At 35.5% G+C, this 21,170-nt stretch overlaps 2 protein-coding genes across 7 annotated transcripts in view; one reads left to right on the forward strand and one right to left on the reverse strand.

The window, feature by feature from the left end:
- Positions 1–455: 455 nt before the first annotated feature.
- The window catches only part of LOC120420471 (uncharacterized), a 76,808-nt gene continuing 56,093 nt past the window's right edge, over positions 456–21,170 (forward strand). The window contains exons 1-2 of one of the 6 annotated variants that reach the window (XM_039583500.2): positions 456–609; positions 1,453–1,721. The gene's annotated coding sequence lies outside the window, so the exon portion shown is untranslated. Of the gene's footprint in view, positions 732–1,452; positions 1,722–21,170 lie in introns of those variants that run through there. The other 5 variants (XM_039583504.2, XM_039583499.2, XM_039583502.2 and 2 more) reach the window with 5 other exon arrangements.
- LOC120420474 (putative serine protease 47) lies at positions 6,038–6,973 on the reverse strand. The gene has a single exon (XM_039583512.2). The coding sequence runs from the start codon at positions 6,952–6,954 to the stop codon at positions 6,073–6,075; it is 882 nt and encodes a 293-aa protein (XP_039439446.1). The 5' UTR covers positions 6,955–6,973; the 3' UTR covers positions 6,038–6,072.

Consider the following 21,170-nt stretch of genomic DNA (forward strand, 5'->3'; position numbering starts at 1 on the left):
TACCGCCGGTGAACTCATTTTCTAAACCGACAATCTCATCTTTGAGATTTGCGCAACGAACGCTGGACAAAAAAGTGTGCAAAATGATACTGATTAAAACCCACCTTGTAATTATCATTTTTCGGAAGTATTGTTTATTTAAATGAACTACTTTTCCTCGGTGCGCTTTTCTTTTCCTCCCTCTTTTGCGCTCTCTCTCTTTGTTGATTTTTTCACAATTCATTCATCTTTGAGCTTTTCACGCGAGAGCCATCTGGAATGAACTTCACTCTCTTATCTCCTACTCTTTTCCAACTCTCTTTCTTGTTTGCTTGCGCGATCTTCATTCCGTATTGCCATTCTCACCGCAAATTTCGCTCGCTCTCCATTTATCCTCTCTCGCGTGTTCATTCACTCTCACCCAAATTCATTCACTCTTTGGCTCAAGGGACCTGCCTGACCGCGCGCTCTAAACGCTACCAAGATCCCGCAAACGGCAAACCCGCTGCAACTATCGCCGCGAACGGTCGTGTTTTTCGAGACACCGTCCCGCGTTTCCCCGTTTTTGTTTGTTTGTTGTGCTGTGGCCGCGAAGTTCCGTTGCCCGTGGTGACTAGCCGATCGCAGTAGGTGTGTGTGTGCGTGTGAGGGTGTATTGCACATCTCGCTTAAAACTCATACCAAGTGTCCGTTGTGCGCCTAAACGCAAGTGTCTCCAACTGGATTGGAACCTCCGGAGTCGTGGTGGTGGTGTGAGTGGACTTGTTGACTCGTTCTGTGTGTACGCGCGGTGAAGAATAACAAACAGATTTAGTACGGGGCTGGCAGGTATCTCGCGCGCGCGACCTGTATGTTTGCGTGATCCAAGTCTACCTTTGGTTGGTGTGCGTGTTGGACGCAGTAGGCGACTAAACAAGAGCCTTCCTTCTGCGAAGGGGGTCGTACGGGATTGTGCAACTTGACACAGAAATCCAAGCATCCGAGGAACACCCTCGGAGATTCCCAGAAAACGCTGGATGAGTCAACGCCAACTCCGGTCCTAAATTTGTACACACAGTACGAGACACTCAAGGACTCTACTAGGATATCTCCACCGCACAACAGGGGACAGGAAGTGGCGATCGCTGGACTCGAAACTCGGTGACCTAGCTTGGTGCGATCGAACGATCACCCTGAACGTACGGGACTTGGATTAATTCCGCTGGTCGAACGACGAACTCGCGTTCGTCTGGTCAGCTGCGAGTTGACTCCAAGTACGAGTCCATGTCTGTTCTGTGTCTGCGAGTGTGGAATGTTTTCGAAAGCGGATGTGTCAAACTTACATAAATGACAGTGCGAAGAAAAATAAACGAAAAATAATAATATTTGCACGGCCCAAAACGGCGCTATTGTCGTTTTCATTCATGATTGTTTAGTAGTTGTTGAGCGGCCAAATTGGAAACAGTGTGTTCATTTTTAAAGCTTTATTTTCAGCGTATTGACAGCTTAACAAAAAAAAGTGAGGTGCCCAAAAAAGTGAAGGTTCGCCCAATACAAACAGAAAACAGTGAAAAAACCCTACGCAAGTTTGGGTTAGTGGTGTGTGAGAACAACAAACCCAACTCCTTCTTCAACAGAAACAGTGTTTGTCAGTGCCTGCTAGACTTTGTTGTTGTTGGTGTTTTCTCGAGTTTTGCGTTGCGGAATTTTGCGGGTTTCGTTTTATTCGAACGTGGTGCCTGAACTTTATGCTGTTTTGAGAGGTGAGTCAAGGCGGAAGTCTGTTTATTTTTTTCTGACGTATCTAAGTTGTGTGTTGGTAGCGCAGATTTCAGGGTGTAGAACAAAAGTTTGTTGGCTACTCTATTGACGTTTCGGTCGTGGTTTGTGGCTGTTTGCTGAAATCGTAAAGGTTTACGATGTTCATTAGAGTGCCATGAACGGTAACGAAGTCTAGTTACGACGTGTTTGGAAATCGGTTGTGGTTGCATATGTTCTGAACAAACCTTGCAAGATATTTCTTTGCAAAAACAAAACAAAATTTCCTTTAAAATAAACTAAGATTTTGATACACAAATATATTTGCCGCATACAACATTTTAATCGACGTTATAGCCGTCCATTCTGAGAGTGTTATTTTTAACCTTGAAATTTCAACAAGGATGTGTCATTTTAAATTCTGCAAAGATGCTATTTTTTTTTAATTTTGGTTCATAAAGAACATCGAAAATTGAAAGATTGCTGGATTTCATTTTGGAGCCAATATGATCCTGAAATTGTGTTTCAGTTGACAGATTTCTCTTAAATATATTGTTTTTATCTCCATTAGCGACATTTAAAGTATTTTTGAAAGCCATTACAATTATTACTTAAAAACATCGAAGTAAATTTTAAATTCAAAGCATTCATCTCAAATGCTTCAAACAAGAGTCGCTCAAAACTTCTTATACAGGCCAGACTCGAATATCCGAAGGCCTTGTCAAAATTTCACTTCGGATAATCGAATCACGAAAAAAATATTTTTTTACTGTCTATTCTAAAGGGATTTAGAATTTTTAAATCCAAGATGGCGGCCAAAATGGCGATGATGAAATGTTGCAAAAATGCATTTTTTTTATTTTACAGGCAAGCAACCTGTCAAATTTAACAAAAACGGAGTTGCAGAAACCGAATTTGATGTTTTGAAGTAAGGAAGTAAAAAAAAATTACGAAAACTTTTTTTTTGTTCGTGATTCGATTATCCAAAGTTCCAAAGATTAATTTTTATTTTATTTTATTCAAAAAGAACAATAGAACAATCAGTGTAAAATCAGGTTAAAAATGAACACAATCAAGTTTCAATAAAAAAAAAATGTGATAGCTCGTTTTTTTCATAAAATTTGAAAATTCATTAATTGTTTCAGGAATTGTAAAATAACATTAATATTTTCATACCTATTCGAAAAAACAAAAATGAGTTTGTTTTTTCTGGTTTTCTGTGTTTCTTCTATTGTTTTTCCAAAAAAAAATTTGAACTGTACTATTTTTTTCTGGAAGAATTTACATGGATCTTACTTAAGATGTTATCAGGATAAAAAAATATCGGAAAAATATCAAAATTTACCATTTGAATAGAAAACTTGTACAAGCAGCAATGGAAGAATATTCATTAAAAGAAAAAAAATTGACGTTCATCCAAAGCCTTCCTATCTCGCGTACGAATAATCTGGAAACTGAAAAAATCATCACTGAGATTATTCGGCGGAGCATCGATTTTTCTACTACACTTGCTGGTGTAATTTTTTTTAAAAGGTCCAATAAACCAAAATTTTCAGTTTTTGCTTTTTGGGTGTTTTTAAATGCCCCTGACTCAAGGTGGTTTCAAAAACACCCAAAAAGCAAAAACTGTTAATTTGGTAAATTAAACCTTTTTTTCAAAAAAAAAAAAAAAAACTCCAGATTTATATTCGTTTTTCCTTTCCATTCTTCATTCGTCTGATGGCCGAGCGGGATAAGGCGCCAGTACTTACAGTTGGTGCTAAGTTTGAATCCCGTCGGACGCAAAAAAAATTTTTTTTTGAAGTTCATATTTGCATTTTTTTTAATTTGGCTTGAAAAATCAGGGAGCTAATAATACATTAAAAACTAAAATATTTCATAATTTTAATCATAGTAGCTGCATTTTCCTGCGTTAATGATCATTTGCAGCATGTTTAGACTAGTTAAAATCATTTTGAAATTTTGTTAGATTCCGATGCACTGTACCGCAACAAGTTTTCATAGCAAAAGGTTTTTTTTTTTAAAGTATTGATTTTTATAAAACATTTTCATGAAATATTTAAACTCGACTTTAGCCTGAGACAAGGGACATAATTAACCCTCTACTGCCCAAATTTTTTTTTTCGAAATTTTTTATTTGCCCTTGTTAGTTTATGTTTGTTTTTGGTAGTATTTGGCCTATTCTACCACCTCTTTACATTTTGCCTATCTTTTTTTTCATGTTTTTATAGCCACTTTTTCATTTTTTTGCTTGTTTTTTTCACATTATCTGCTATAAAATGGCTCGTGGCGCAGGGGTAGCGGCTTCGGCTGCCGATCCCGATGATGCTATGAGACGCGGGTTCGATTCCCGCCTTACCCACTGAGCTTCTACCGGATGGTGAAGTAAAACGTCGGTCCCGGTTTCTCCTGTCTCGTCAGAGGCGCTGGAGCAGAAATCCCACGTTAGAGGAAGGCCATGCCCCGGGGGGCGTAGTGCCAATAGTTTCGTTTTTGCTATAAAATGGCACCATTATGATTTAAATTTTAAATAAATGCGTAGAGGCATAGTCTGGGACACTAGAAAAATTACTGCATACTTCTTTTTACTTGAAATATATGAAATGTTAATAAAAATTACAGCCAGAGTTGACACCTAAAAACATGACTTTTTTTAAAAACATTGGCAAAGTCACATAAAACAAGTTAAAACATGCAACCCATAAATTTTCTAAAGTTAGAGTTCTTCCTTCCAATGCTTTTTAAAGAACAAAAATTGGTTGAAAAATGGATTTCTAAAGGCGGGGTTGGGCTGTAGAGGGTTTAAAATAATAATAATAATATCGGCCCTAAAACAGATTAAAATTTTTGCAATTCCGTCGTGAAACTACTGACTTTTCCTGTCATTCTTGAACGATGAAATAGCCTACTTTTCTGTACCAAAAATAACAGAATCGAATAGCAACACTTTTCAGCACTTGTTTCGAAAAGTAACACTTTTCAACATTTTTTTGATTTAAACGATTTATTGACAAAATACATGAAAATTTGACTTACAATTTCACTCAGTGTGTGTTTTTTGGAATTGCAAAAAATGTTGTATGGAACTCGTTGTAAAACTTGATTTTTTCAGCACTCTTCGTATTTATCTAACTCGGTGAACCTCGTTGGATAAATGTACGACTCGTGCTGAAAAAATCCTCTTTTTGCAACTTGTTGCATTAACTACTATTACAGGTTTAAAAATAGTTTGGTTTTTTTTTATTTCAATCGTTGCTTAAACATATAAATGTTTATTGTAAAAAACTCCGCTACAAAATAAAAAGCGTGATTATTTTAAAAATATTTTAAGCGATAAAATTAAATACTATGAATAGAAATTAAATTGATTATTTTTATTCACGGAGAAGTTATTTGGTTTTCTTCCCAAATATTAAGGTTTTGGATTACAAAATCCAAAAATGCAAATTTACCTCAAGAAACATCGAAATCGAAACAACATTTGCGCGTTGGCTACTAGAAATAAATTATTAATTCAAAATCAAAAATAAATATAAATTGGAATAATAAGCCATATTTTAACAATTCACTGAAAAAAGTGTTTTAAACTGCGTTTTACACTAGTTCAGCTGTTTTGAAATCATTAGTTTTCAAAAATTGTACCAAATTATTTAGACCAGCCTAATTGAATTTTAATTTTGCTAAATTTTGGCTAAATTACTTCATCTGATCTCTTATGAAATTTAATGACACGATATCCATAACTAATGAGTTTATGTTTTCAATTATATGATTTTTTTAAAATTTTTAGTCCAGTCTAACAAACACACCACAAAAATATCTGATTCATACCTTATCATAAGAAGCCGACTTGGTCCTAACCTGATCCCAATAATAACAATAATTCAATGAAAAAAAAAACCTTATCATAGAAGAATTCCCTACTAAATAGTACGGAAATGTGTCATCACCAATCCCGTTGATCCACAAACAAATTCCAAAACCACATTCCTCACCCGTCGCCACCTAAAGGTTGAACGCATCGCAGACCGGACAGGAAGTCTTCGTAACAGACATTCCTCCCCTTATCCACTTAGCCTGCGCAACCCAACCTGTGCTGCTGCGAAACAGGTATATCAAACGATGACCCTTGTCGTCTGTAAAGTGCAACCAGCCAGGAAGTGCAGACGCATTTTTTTTTGCTTTTCGCTTACTCTGTGTTTTGCAATGATTCACACCCATCAGCTGCACGAAGTCAATTACACGCCCAAATGGCGCGACATAACAATAGAGGGGGAGCTTCCGGTTGGGATCGTTCTTTGAAAGAGAGTACCAACACCGATTTCGATTGTCTAGGTTTATTTGGTGCTAACTTAATCACTCGGTGGACGTTTCCGGGTCGGCCCCAAAGTCGTCGAGCTTGCTGAAGGTCCACTGGTGCACCTCGTCCATGTTGACGTTCAGGAAGGACTCGTAGTCGCCGGGGTGGCACAGCGAGCCGGGGACGTCCGCTTGGATCTTGTTGGAGATGCCGAGCAGCGTCCAGCCCTCGGGTTTGTGGATGTAGAGTGGGGTTCCCTGGGCGTTACGGTGGTAGTGCGTGCCTCGGGATTTGAGCTTGATGTTGCTGTGGGAGATGGCTTTGGCTTTGACGGCGAGGGCCGACCCGTAGCAGATGACGTTCTTCTCGAGGGGCAGTTTGACGATCTCGAAGCCGCCGAGACGGTGGCGGTGGCTTTGCTGGAGGACGTAGACGGCTCGGCCGAACAGCTTGTCCCAGTCTTCTTCGCCGTCGGTCAGGCAGACGGGCATTCCGCCCCAGTCTTCGTCGGGGACTTTGAGTCGTACCAGGGCCAGATCCAGGTCGTCGTTCATGAGCACTCCTTCGACCGGGAACCGGCTGGATCCTTCGGTCTTCTGCTGCAGAGCTACGAGTCCCACGTGGCCGACCATGCCGGTCAGGTTGAGCAGGTCACCGGCTTCGTTCTGCAGACAGCTGGCCGCGGTCAGGACCCACCCGTCGGAGTCCACCAGGGCACCCTCGCAGATCCGCTGCGGCGGGTTCAGCTTGGATCCGCCCCACCAGTAGATGGCCGATTGCCAGGGCCACTCGCCGGGTTCGATCTGCTCGCCCGGGACGACGGTGTCATTTTTGGACTGCCGAATGCCACACGCGCACTGTCCCGCCACGGCCGGGACCACTAGACCGATGACTACGACGGACACGACCCAGCTCGGATCGACTATTCTCTTTGCCATGCTGGATAAGACTGCTATAACCGATTGTCGCCAAAGCCGAGCAGCTTTTATACAGGGTGTGTCTGATATAGACTTGGTATCACCCTGAACACCCTGAATTAAGAGTGTCATCTTGGCGATCTCGCCGCGACGAGCGTTGGTTACGAGCGTGATTTAGACCAATTGGACTCAATTTGAAGTAACGTACCTCCGCTGGAGATTTAGAATCTAAAAATACGAGTGGGGACTCTCAATTGAGGATATCTTAGCACAGTACGACTTCAAGGTTCTGCACCGAGCGCGCAATTTCGCAGTTTAGCACTGATTTGGTGCAATCTGCTGGTGATGGGACAGCTTGATGAATGATAAACAGAAGTATCGTTGAAGGATGTACTTCCGGTAGGAATCTTCACCCAATAACCGTTACTCTGAATTTAAAAGGTGAGCACCTTCTTGGAATTCCACCATCAACAGTCACTTGCTGTACCACAACAAACCCCCAAGAGCAGCCTTGGTTCATTCATTCATCCAATGTTCAGGTTGGTGGTGGTGCTGGTTTGATTCGGTTAGTCATAGCTTCTAACTCGTTAGGAGGTGAGTTTCGAAACCATCTACTTTTTGTTTTGTTGGTCGGTTGGTTGGTGGTTGGGTTCACTGGAGTTTAAAACCACAACGGACCAATCCAAGTCTTGTTTCTTTTTTCGCTAACAAAGAGAAGGGAAAATTATAAATCATAAATACTCAAGAAATAATAACAATAACTGCCGTACCAAGCGAACTGACGTGAGTAAGCGTTTCTTTGCGAGGTGTGATTAAGGTGTGTTTGTTCAAGAAGTCGGTGAAGAATCTCTTCTGATGGTTTTTATTTTGCTGGGATGGGAAAAGAATGTTGATGGAAAAGGTTGAAATGGGAATTTTTTTTATTTCTTTGGGTTTAGCAAACGGAAGCAAAGCCATAAAGTGCTACTGGGTTCGGTGGCCTACAGAGAAAATGCTACAAGTTAAACTAAAATGATTTATGAAATTTTTTTAGGCAGCTGAAAATATGGCTAAGTACATGAATCAATTGTAGGAAATAAAAATTAACTTGAAACAAAATTTGCAATGGCCTGCAAGGCCGGGATAATTGTTTAAAACATTGTTCAATAGACTCAAGCTACTTGGCTGTCTAATTTTTCTATTGAAACTTCCTAAATTTACCCTACAAAACTACTCTGAAGTCTTTTTTAGTTAATGAAATGTATTTCAATATTGATTTAATCATAATGCATTTGGTGTAATTTAAAAGAAACCTTTTTTCGATCATATTTTTTTTTCAATTTGTTGTGGTCAAACAGCGTTCAAAATTTGTTTATTTACCTTGCGAAAAAAAAGACTTTTTTCATTGGTCGTATTTGAGTATCTTTTTTAGCAGGTAAAATGTCTGAAATATCTAATATTTAAAAAATTGAAATAGTTATCAAGAAAACATTCACAATAAAATACGAAATACTTATGAAAACGTGTTATTCATTTTGATTTCGATGCAGAAAAATTGATCAATAGTAAAATTTTGTTATTTTTCGGGTTTACAAAATTTTCTAAATTTTAATTTCAATTTTGAAGGAAATGTTATACTATTTAAGTGGTTACATACATGTAAATCGACAAAAATGTCAAGGGTGGGTATTGGCATACACTCAAACTTTTTTTTTAAATTTGTTTTCAGGACATAAACATAGAGTGCATAATTGACAAAGGGAGCGCGTGGTCGTAAAAATATTCGGAGTGAAAAGTGATTTTTTTTGTGTGTGCCTTTTGTTTCGCATTTTTGTCGTGTATTGTGTGCTGCGAGGAGATTTGAAATTTGCTCGCGTTATCTAAATTTTACAAACAGTAAAAATATACTGATAAGTCCAGCCCATAGCACTTATGCTCGGTTGGCACGCGTTCGATTAAAAAAACTTTCTAAATCTTCACTAATTTACCTTTCCGCAGCCGGCTGCCTAAGATTTAAAAAAATCAATCGATAAACAAAATGCTCATGGTCACATCACTGCCATTCGTGAATCCTGACCTCATACCCATCTACTAACCCCCTCAAAACTCATGTGATACTTTGTAGGAGATGCAGTCGATTGGGCGGTCTCTATCACTCAAGTATCGGACTAACATTCCCATCCACTTCCCCGTGACCCTACCACTGGTCGTGGCCGGCGCCGGTATTGATCAGCATGATAGGGGCCTTTGAGAAGTTGCGAAGCGAGGAAAGATAGCACCCACTCATCTTCCACGGCTCGTGGATGTAACTTCTGAAGGTCCTGGTCAATAACGGAGTAGCAACTGCGGGTGGGCACCTATGCTTATGCTTATGCTTAAATTTGTTTTCAGGACATAAACATAAACATTTTTAACTATTGTCAATATAAATTTCAAGACATTTGGTTGCATCATTGCCGAGATAAAGCTATTTGAAGTAAGCAGTTTCAAAAAATGGGTGCCACGATATCTCAACACTGCTTCGACCAAATCGGCTCAAAATTTTGGTGAAGACTCGTTAAACCGGTCCCGTGTGCATGACGAAGGCCGATTCAAAAAAAGTTTATTAAAAAAAAGATAATAGTAGTTTATGCAACAAGTTGCAAAAAGATGATTTTTTCAGCACGAGTCGTACATTTATCCAACGAGGTTCACCGAGTTGGATAAATACGAAGAGTGCTGAAAAAATCAAGTTTTGCAACGAGTTCCATACAACATTTTTTGCAATTCCAAAAAACACACACTGAGTGAAATTTTATGTCAAATTTTCATGTATTTTGTCAATAAATCGTTTAAATCAAAAAAATGCTGAAAAGTGTTACTATTCGAAACAAGTGCTGAAAAGTTCAACTTTTCAGCATTTATTTTGAAAAGTGTTGCTATTCGATTCTGTCATTTTTGGTACAGAAAAGTAGGCTATTTCGTCGTTCAAGAATGACAGGAAAAGTAAGTAGTTTCGCGACGGAATTGCAAAAAAATATTTTTATGTTTTTCAGATAAAAAATCGTCAGTTTTTGCATTTTTAAAGCAAAATTTCAAAATCGGGCTTCGTCATGCACACGGGATATATCTTGAGAGTCTTCACCCCAAATTTCAGCCAATTTGGTCCATCCAATCTTGAGATATCGTGGCACCCGTAAATCAACTCGGTGTTCCGAGAAAAACACTCACAAAGTTTGACAGTCCGCTTTGCGCATGGCAAACCATTATTTTAAATCGTCTTTTATTCAGTTTAATCATGGAAAATCTTCATGAATCTTTACGGAGTTTTTGAAAATCATCTTTTTAAAGGATTTAATAGATATTCGGAAATTTCAAATATTGAGTTTTTGTAAATGTATGTAACCCCCTAAAAAATCAAATTGGTTAAGCATTATCATGACTGGAACTGGCATAAAAAGTAACTTTTTACAGAAACAATCACATTAATTTCTGTAAAAGTAATTTAAAATGCAAATGATTTTCATTTTCTGCCTTCAAACAATGAATTAACGGTGCACATCAATCAGAACTTTTGCACCAAGATTTTTGTTGCACATATTTTGGTACCTTTAAAATTACGGAAACCATCGATATAATGTTTCATTCATCCCCTAAAGTATTGTCTACAAGATAATTTATGAAAAAGTTTGACTATTTTCACAATCAGAATGTTGCAGGATTGGGTTCGAAAGTTTGACAGTGTTGGAAAAAGAAGACAACAACTTCCATGGTTGCTGTGCACCCTTAAATAATTCATTAAAAAATCTAAATTTTATTGATTTTAAGTTTGGAAAAAATTAAGGGCATGGAAATAAAAATTTCAATCTTGGTAGATACTAGAGTTTCAGAGAAAAACACGTTCAAAACATCTTCGCTTACAACTAGTACTGGTGATCTTTTTAAAATGTTTTCAATATTATACATTGCATTTTAATTTTAAATTTTTCGTTAATGAAAGATTCTTTTGATCTCGATAGCAAACTAGGAATTTGAAAATATAAATCTGGTTTCTAATCAACACTAAAAATTTTAATATAAAAATGACAAATTTCCAAAATCGAGCATAACATTTCAAAAGAAACATATGTTTTCGGATTAAAGGAAGCAAAAATAAGAAAATAATGGCCAAGCGAAAGCTTTTCTTAATCATATTTCAATCTTTTTGGATCCCATTTTGGCAAAAAAAAAAATAAAAAGAACCAAAATGTAGAAAGTTTAAAAAATCTAGACTTTGAGAAAACATAGATTTGGATAGGTAAGTGGTAGGTAGTAAAAACTAAGTGTTTTGCTACAGCTTATCATTTAGTATAAAAAAGTTTTGTTCGAATTTTAGTCGTTTTTTTGTGTTGATGATCAAACTGAAACTTTTAAATAATAAAAGTATAAAATTTCCACTCATTGAAATCCCAGCCCGCATCGCGATTGCGTCTGCGCAAAATTCAATTCCATCTCAAGATAGGGGACCAGCATCCGCCAGCAGTTTTTTTGCTCGCCATTTTTCTTTTCCCTTTTCACTGCCATCGAATTTTATTTTCACCTCCCCCCTGAAGAGAGACCTAAATGCCATCACAGACACAACGTCTCTTCCGGCACTTTTCGATTTGATTTGCTTTTGTACGATTGACACTAGTAAAGCAAATTTGCTCGCTTTTGTTTCGTCGTCGTCTTTCAATGTTAATTAAAGTCACTTTTCAATCGCAGGGGTGGAGATTCAATTTGGGGAAAAAGACCTTTTAAGCTCGGAAATTGGTTTGATTGAATTAACCCCACGCGGCGTGATTGAGATTGGTGGGAGATTGATGCCATTCATGTTGCACCACTCACCACACAGTAAAAAAATCATGGTAATATTACATCTGGGAGAGGTACATCTTTAAAGTCAGAAAGAATGTATAATTTTACCTCGAAAAATGTGTAATTTTACCGCTTTGCTTGTGTAATGGTAAAATTACGTCATGAAAGAGGTATCAACCTTTCCAAACTATAGCTTCCAATACTTTTTTACTGTTCAGCACACGTACGTGGTTCCACGTGGTTTAGCGCTCTTCCCCCAGAAAGTGACTCATCGTCAGCAGAAAAAGACGACGACGGCGATGAATCGCTTCCTCAAAACGTTTTCACTCTGCACTGCATTCAAAGTTGGCCCAGGTAAAGCACCTGCTGGAGAGGGGGACTAATTAAGGTGTTTTAATTATTTTGCATCAAAATGCAGCGATTTGGAACGGGTTAGCCAATTTGTTTGCTTCAAATTTGAATTTTAAGGAAATCCTGCTGGTTCAAAACAAATATGATCATCCCTAATAGTTGAATGGAGCCTATTTTGAGAGGTTCGAGGAAGTGCCTTGCCGGCTTGCGAAACGAACCGTGAACCACATCATAAACCCGGAGCTGCAGCAAAATATCATCATCATCGTTCAAAGTTATGGATCGTGTCGCTTTGAATACTGAAGCGAAAATCTGGCACCATTTGAGCTGCTGAACTGGTGTTGCTAGTATGAACTTGGTATGCGCAAAGTGTCGAAGGGCAAGCAAGTTTTATTGGAAGTGTAATAAACGTCTGCTAGGAACTAAGAACGTAAAAACGTTTTGGCTTGGCTTGACCTAACGTTTTGAAAAAATATAGTTTTATTGAAAAAAATAATATTAAAAAAATTCTTCTTTTCTATTTTGGGCATACCAAGCAGAGCGAAAAACAAAAAAAAATGCCCCTAATTTGGGTCTATTTCTCCTAGGATCCGACCTTCAATGTACGGATTTTCGACCCATCTTCTGATGTGTAGAAATTTCGAAGCTCGTGGCAATTTTTTTTTTTGAAAATTGAGAATCAAACTAACAGTTTTTGAAATACTGTCAGTTAGAAACTTTTTTTTTCTCAGTTAATTTATTTGAGAGACCGTATCTCTGTATTTTAGGGATGCTAAAATTGAAACATTTTTGAATTTTATTTTTTGTAGAGGCTTTACGATTTGATTTTTGATGTACAATGAGAACTCTGCTTTGTCAAGCTTTTAACCCTACGATTTTATGTTTCAGTGTACCAAAGAATTCAAAGAATGAAAAATCACAAAACATATTTTTAAAGTGCTACCCTATTAATTCTAACGATGATATCTAGAAAACTAATCTGAGAAATGTAGTGTAAAAAGTGATACTTGAATATAATTTTAAATATAAATCACGACTAACATTTCAAAAAATGTATTGTAAAAACATTCCAAATTTTTTTTTTTTTTTCAAAAAATGTGCCTCGACCAAATTCAACGATGACCTACATAATTCGATAAAAATGCCTGTGCATGCTCAAATCAATGGAAAGCAAGAAGTTTTGAGTCTGCAGAAACTAGTGCACCTTGATTTTTTTTTAAATATTAAGACTGGGTCGAATGGTTTTCTCCTAATTAAGAGAGAATTAAGGTGATTCGTCACTCTTGCATACCCAAAAATTGTTTGCAATATGTACAAAAAGTGAACCTCACTAATTTTCGATGAAAACTTTGGAAAAAATGCATTAGGGCCATATTTTTGAAAAATTCTATACTTTGAAACTTGTTTATTAAAATATAAAATTGAATTAAAACAATTGAAGGGAATAAAAGTTGTCAATGCTAAGTTGTGGCAAAAATTGAGAAATTCAGTTTTTTTCTTGTTATGAACATAAAACATAACCATACTTTGCCCACGATACCGAACCGATTAGAAAATGTCTTCTCAAGATATAGATTTTTTCATATATGGGTCATTCCAAAAAATGCAAATTTGAAAATTACCATCTCCGATTCTGCTCAAATTTGGCAGAGCTGTTGAGACTATCAAAACATGCAAAAATTCCGAATTTCATCAAAATCGGACCACCCCCTCCATTTTTGTACCCTCCCAAAAAATCGACTTTTTGGCGATTTTTGAGCGAAACCCCTATCTTCAAACGACGATAACTCAGGAACCACAAATCTTAGAGGGTCGGTCTTAGACTCAATTTTGAAGGAAATTGGACGTAGAATCCATTTCCGTGATCAAAATTTAGATTAAAATATGTTTTCTACCTGTATTGCGCAATTGAAAACTTTAAATGGCCGTATCTCAAAACAGCCCTATTTATTTTTTGAATTTGACCTCACCATCGTATTCCCCGTCCGATTTTACATAAGAATCATTTATCGACAGAAAGGAATATGTTTCGTTCCAGAGATATCGAATTTTAAAGTTTTTAGTTTTTGAGATTACCTACCGTAAACTGGGGTGACTTTGATAGGATTTCAATTAGTTTTTGGAATATTTTCCAACAGGTAAGCTTTTTCTCAAGATTATTATTTTTAAAACATGTACTGGGGTAGGCCACACAAAGTCCATGCACTATTTTGGAAAAAAAGTTTTTTCAATAGTGTTTAGAAAAATTGTTACGTTAAAAATTCCTAGTTCAAATTCCGGGGTGACTTTGATAGTCATAGTTTTTCTTGTTAAAATCATATTTAAGATGTTCAAACTTTATTTGTACGTTAAATGTAGCATCACTAAAGTAGCTGATATAGTTTTTAAGAAAAAAAACAAAGTTTATATTTAGTCAACTAAGTTTATAAGCTTTTTAACAAAATACATATAAATTTTAGGTAAAATTGTTGAAAAGTCAGAATTTTGCCTGAAATTTGTTAAAACTAGTTTTGTTTGTAAAATTATCGATTTATATTGCATTTTATACTGAATTCGAAGCACGAATCACAAGTTTTCACATTTTACATGAAATTTGTTCAACTGAAATTGCATATAAATTTCGAGATTTTTTAAAATTGTGTTTCAAAATCACATATTATTTATTATTTACAAACTTATTCAACCTTCTCCTAGTGGAAAATTGTCCAAAGAATCCGAAAATGCATTCCGTTTTCAGATTAAAAATCATGTTCATTGAGAAAAACATGACACTTTGAGAAGTTCAAAATAATGAGTTTCACCAACATTTTCTTAACTATAGTTAACTAACTTTTTAAACTTTTCAAAATGTTATGAAAAGTTCTCCTTGAGGTACTTTGAACACTTCTGTACCACGGTCAGTATGATTCTATGCCATTTCGTACGTATTTTAATTGTACTCTTCATTTTGCGGAAAAATCTCAAACCTATCAAAGTCACCCCGGCTATCAAAGTCACCCCGTTTTACGGTACATTAGTTTAATTCGCCACATATGCTAGAAGCACTCAGAAGCGCTGTTCAATAACTGCTACCTGGTTATTTATTAAATTAAGATTTCATCCCAAATAATCATTAGCAAATAAGGCAAAAATGTAATGTACACCACTGTAAGAAACTGCTGTATACGGTGAATTTGTGTGCTAGCCCACAGTACAAAGCAAGAACGACACGCAATACAGGGCAGAATGGAATTCCCGCAGAGCTAGCAGGAAATTGTAATTGATCTTGTAACTTAAGAAAAAGTGTACGATACATTATCGTGTTAAAAATTATGAATTAATATGAACAAAACTCTCGTGAAGCATGATTAAGAAGGAGGATTTCTGGAAAAAGGTAAGAAAATCACAACGATTAATCTGATTTATTATCTAGTTGTGTTATTATTCAGTTGTGTTCATTTTGACACCGTCCGAACAATAATCTTTTTTTTGTTTGCCAATCATTTCGAAATCTTGGAAGACGATACAGCTGCTGTCCACATGTATCAGAAGTATATGGTTTTGTTTTTGAAATCAAATGTACCAGAATTGAAAAAAATCATCAATTATTCAGATGAAACTGGCTCACAATATAAAAAATCGGTTTGATCAATCTTTCAGGCAGATATTGGGGTTTTTGCTGAATGGCACTATTTCGCTACCGCACATGGCAAAAGCTCTAGAACCCATGAGAATTATTTCATCTACTACAGCCAGCTCTACATTTGTTCTCGTTTCAAATAAAAGAAGAAATAAAAGAAATAATTTGAGAAAGTGGGAAGAAATGAGGAATTAGAAAAAATATGAAAATAATAGAATAATGATAAATTTTCGAAAATTGTATTGTAAAAACTCTGTAGCATTTGCAAATAAATATTAAAAGTTCAAATTTTACTTAATATGGTTCAATGACACTGAGATCAGGAAAAATAGTGCATTAAAAATTACCCAATAAATATTCCTTAAACAAAAAATAGATTGTTCAAGGTATTGATTATCTCAAAATCGTATAAAATTGAAAAAATAATTCATCTTACAGAACACCAGGTAGTTATTATTGATCAGCACGACTGAGTGCTTCTAGCAGATGCGGCGAGTGTAGATATTATAATTATAGGTAATTTCAAATACTTAAAACTTGAAAATTCGATATCTCTGGAACGAAAAATATTCCTTTCTGTCGATAAATGATTCTTATGTAAAATCGGACGGGGAATACGATGGTGAGGTCAAATTTAAAAAATAAATAGGGCTGTTTTGAGATACGGCCATTCAAAGTTTTCAATTGCGCAATACGGGTAGAAAACATATTTTAATCTAAATTTTGATCACGGAAATGGATTCTACGTCCAATTTCCTTCAAAATTGAGTCTAAGACCGACCCTCTAAGATTTGTGGTTCCTGAGTTATCGTCGTTTGAAGATAGGGGTTTCGCTCAAAAATCGCCAAAAAGTCGATTTTTTGGGAGGGTACAAAAATGGAGGGGGTGGTCCAATTTTGATGAATTCGGAATTTTTGCATGTTTTGATAGTCTCAACAGCTCTGCCAAATTTGAGCAGAATCGGAGATGATAATTTTCAAATGGTGTTCCGCTTCAGGTGGAATGACCCATATATTTATACTATAGCACAGCTAAAAAAAAATATATCTTGAAAATAACTTTTTCAAATTTTTCTATTTGATTTTTTGTTGCATTTTTTTAATTATTTTAATTTCTCTTTTCAGGTAAGGACTCAATTTAAATCAATACTTATTGAAGATAAGTAAGGTACTTTTGTCATATTGTTGTTATATATAAAAATACTTCAAACATTCAGTCGTAACTGAAATTCTTTTTTTCCAATTTAAAACGTCATTCCACTCTCTCAACCCAATCCAAGGTCATGATCAAATCTGACCTGAATAGTTTGGCTCTCAAAATCACACCCTCACGACTTCGGGGGACAACTCATTAAACGCCACTTTAACTGAAACAGTCAAGTCGCGGACCTAGACCGCGACGATTTAATCACGCCGGGCTTGGTAATTTAATTAACATTCCGACTCGTTGTCAGCCTTTCAACGCCCACGCACTTTGCCGGCGGCAAAACGCGTCAGAAACTGCACACAGATTCCCAGACCCAGACACAGTTCTCACGCGGTGTTGAGTAACTTTTGCAGATCGGTGACGAGAAGCGAAGAAAAAAAAACAACAAGTAGGCTTTGTTTTGATTCGGAACCGTGACAGACGGCGGCGGCTTCGCCGGTTCATGGTTGACCAAAGAGGGTCACAGTAGGCGAAGTTAATGCGAAGCTCTTCAAGTGAATTCCAACCTCCAAAACTCGAATCGATGGTCACATGGTCAATATCAATGTCACCAAACTTATCTTATCACTGTGTATTTTCTGCTTTGTTCTTTTCATTATCAAACTACAACTGCAGCAATTCGTGACATTTTTCAAGTTCACTCATCAAAGTGCTAGAAATGGAAAGTTCGTTTCGGTGGCCACTGAAGTTATCATCAGCCACGGTCAATTTCGTAATGAACAGTTTCACCGAGCTCGGACCGTCAACGAACTGATAAGGGACACCCGCAAGTCTACAAACTCGATGATGATAAGAGTTCCGGTGGATTCCCACTTAAACAGGCGAAATTTAAGAGATTTGAATAACAAACTTTTGATTAATTCCTTTTAAAACGCACACATTCAAACGTTTGTGATTGTTTTTATTGACAAATTTATTATGATTTTCCTGACGTTTAAGGCCAAATACGATGCAAAAGGTCAAAACCATCATCCAAATCTTCGACAAATAAGATTCCTTGGCGACAATCGAGTAGAAATGTAAAGCTTTATGTAACAAAACTCAAATAATCTCCAAGATAAACCCCCTTTATTTGCGCACATGTCGTCGTCGCCATCTCTGCTGTTGCTGTTGTTATCGTGTGAATGACTCTATTGCAGGGTCGTCATAACGGCGCGGGTTTTTTGTTGCCATCTTTTGTCTTTTATCGCGTCGATATCGGCTCTTGATTAGAAGGTGGTAAAAGTGTGGAGTGCGCTCACAACAAAGCAAATCATTAGCAGTGGAGAGGATCAATGAGCTGGTTGGGTGAGCCACACCATATGGAACTTTGCGTGGAGGGTTTAGTCATCTGTGTTTACGCATTCGATTGCACAAAGAGAGAAGACTATGAAGATAGCTTGATTGCTTGGTAGATGTCTTTATTTTGGCCCTACAGAGCAATAATTTCTGTATACGGTTGAATATTTGTAATTATTTAATTTTGAATTACACAGAAAAAATAAAACAATAGCTCAACTAAATTGAAAAATATCATTATCATCGATAAACAAACACCACGCAAATATTGTCATTGTTAAATGCCAATCCACGATTATTTTCATTGGTGATTATTAACGGTAATCCACCAACACACTCAAATCAGCTGAAAAAAAAAACTATCTGCTTAAAACACCTATTCTCTTATGGCCTATCTACAATAACTTAACTTAGAAAATTTCACTTAGCTTAGGAGTTTGAATCAATGGAAATGAATCTGATCTTCTACAATGAAAAGGAATAAAATTAGAAACTTGACGTATGGTTTGGAAAATTTCAAAATCTACGGTAAGTTGACGTTTCCATATCAAAGGTAAACAAACAACTGCATAGCAACGTATATCAGCCCAGCAAATTTTCTAAGTTGATTGTGGATGACGGCCGTAAGTTGTGTACATTTTCTAAGTTTTACTTTACTTAACTATTTTAAGCTAAGTGATTGTAGATAGGCCATTACTTTAAATTTTAGTTTTTTTTGTTTTTCATTATTAGGTTTGTCTGACAGATTTTTTTTAAATTATAAAATTACTATACAGCTATTTTGGTTTACAATTGTATGTATTACATTCATAAAATTATAAAATATAAGAATTCGAAAATATTTATAGAATCTTGTGTTCTTTCTATAAACTATTTTTGTAATTTCTCCAATCATGTAATATTTTGGTGAATTTGTCCATTATTTTGTACGTAAACTGTTTTTTTATTAGTTATAGTTAGTAAGTCAACAAATGTGACTATTTTTTATCATTGAGGCCGTTGCAAATATTTTTTGAAGTTTATGGCTCTGACCAAAGCGGAGGGGGGCAACAAAATAAAAAATATAAAAATTGAAATTACAAGCCTAAAATGAATTAAAAACATAATTTGTATTGGAATATTTTTTTTTAGGTTGAGGTTCAGCATTCTGATTTTTTTTTTAATGGGCAAATAATGGAACTTTCGTTTTGATTGCAAAATTGTTTCAATTAAATAAAAAGTAAGGAAAAGTTTTATTTGATCTATTGCCAGTTTTTTTAAATCAATGTTTGAAAAAATATTTTGTTTAATTTTTTTGCCTGTTTTGGATTTTTCTGAAAAATTGCTTTTTTTTAATTGGTTTTATTTACATATGAGCAGTTCTCTAGGATTTCGGTCATTCGATTTTTTTGTATTTTTTAATCCGACTGAAACTTTTTTGGTGCCTTCGGTATGCCCAAAGAAGCCATTTTGCATCACTAGTTTGTCCATATAATTTTCCATACAAATTTCGCAGCTGTCCATACAAAAATGATGTATGAAAATTCAAAAATCTGTATCTTTTGAAGGAATTTTTTAATCGATTTGGTGTCTTCGGCAAAGTTGTAGGTATGGATACGGACTACACTGGAAAAAAATGATACACGGTAAAAAAAATTTGGTGATTTTTTTTATTTAACTTTTTATCACTAAAACTTGATTTGAAAAAAACACTATTTTTAATTTTTTTTATTTTTTGATATGTTTTAGAGGACCAACTTTTTAGAAATTTCCAGGTTGTGCAAAAAATCATTGACCGAGTTATGAATTTTTTAATCAATACTTATTTTTTCAAAAAATGGAAATATTGGTCGCAAAATTTTTTCAACTTCATTTTTCGATGTAAAATCAAATTCGCAATCAAGAAATACTTTAGTAAAATTTTGATAAAGTGCACCCTTTCCAAGTTATAGCCATTTTTAAGTAACTTTTTTGAAAATAGTCGCAGTTTTTCATTTTTTTAAATTAGTGCACATGTTTGCACACTTTTGAAAAAAATATTTTGAAAAGCTGAGAAAATTCTCTATATTTTGCTTCTTTGGACTTTGTTGATACGACCTTTAGTTGCTGAGATATTGCAATGCAAAGGTTTAAAAACAGGAAAATTGATGTTTTCTAAGTCTCACCCAAACAGCTCACCATTTTTTAATGTCGATATCTCAGCAACTGATGGTCCGATTTTCAATGTTAAACTATGAAACATTTGTGAAATTTTCCGATCTTTTCGAAAACATTATTTTCAAAATTTTCAAATCAAGACTAACATTTCAAAAGGGCCAAAAATTCAATATTACGCCCTTTTAAAATGTTAGTCTTGATTTTGAAATTTTGAAAATAATGTTTTCAAAAAGATCGGAAAATTTCACAAATGTTTCATATATTAACATTGAATATCGGACCATTAGTTGCTGAGATATCGACATTAAAAAATGGTGGGCTGGTTGGGTGAGACTTAAAAAACATCAATTTTCCTGTTTTTAAACCTTTGCATTGCAATATCTCAGCAACTAAAGGTCGTATCAACTAAGTCCGAAGAAGCAAAATATAGAGAATTTTCTCAGCTTTTCAAAAATATTTTTTCCTAAAGTGTGCAAACATGTGCACTAATTAAAAAAAAATGAAAAACTGCGACTATTTTCAAAAAAGTCACCTAAATATGGATTTAACTTGAAAACGATGCACTTTATCAAAATTTTACTAAAGTACTTTTTGACTGCAAATTTGATTTTACATCGAAAAATGAAGTTGAAAAAATTTTGCGACCAATATTTCGATTTTTTTTAAAAATCAGTATTGATTAAAAAATTCATAACTCGGTCAAAGATTTTTTGCACAACCTGGAAATTTCTGAAAAGTTGGCATTTTATGTCCTCTAAAACATATCAAAAAATAAAAAAAAATAAAAATAGTGTTTTTTTGCAAATCAAATTTTAGTGATAAAAAGTTAAATAAAAAAATCATCAAATTTTTT

This window comes from Culex pipiens, chromosome 3 (genome assembly GCF_016801865.2).
Source record: "Culex pipiens pallens isolate TS chromosome 3, TS_CPP_V2, whole genome shotgun sequence".
In the NCBI taxonomy this organism is placed as follows: domain Eukaryota; kingdom Metazoa; phylum Arthropoda; class Insecta; order Diptera; family Culicidae; genus Culex; species Culex pipiens.

Excerpts from the sequence above, each read along its gene's own strand:
- LOC120420474 (XM_039583512.2), bottom strand. The coding sequence starts at position 6,954 with ATGGCAAAGAGAATAGTCGATCCGAGCTGGGTCGTGTCCGTCGTAGTC.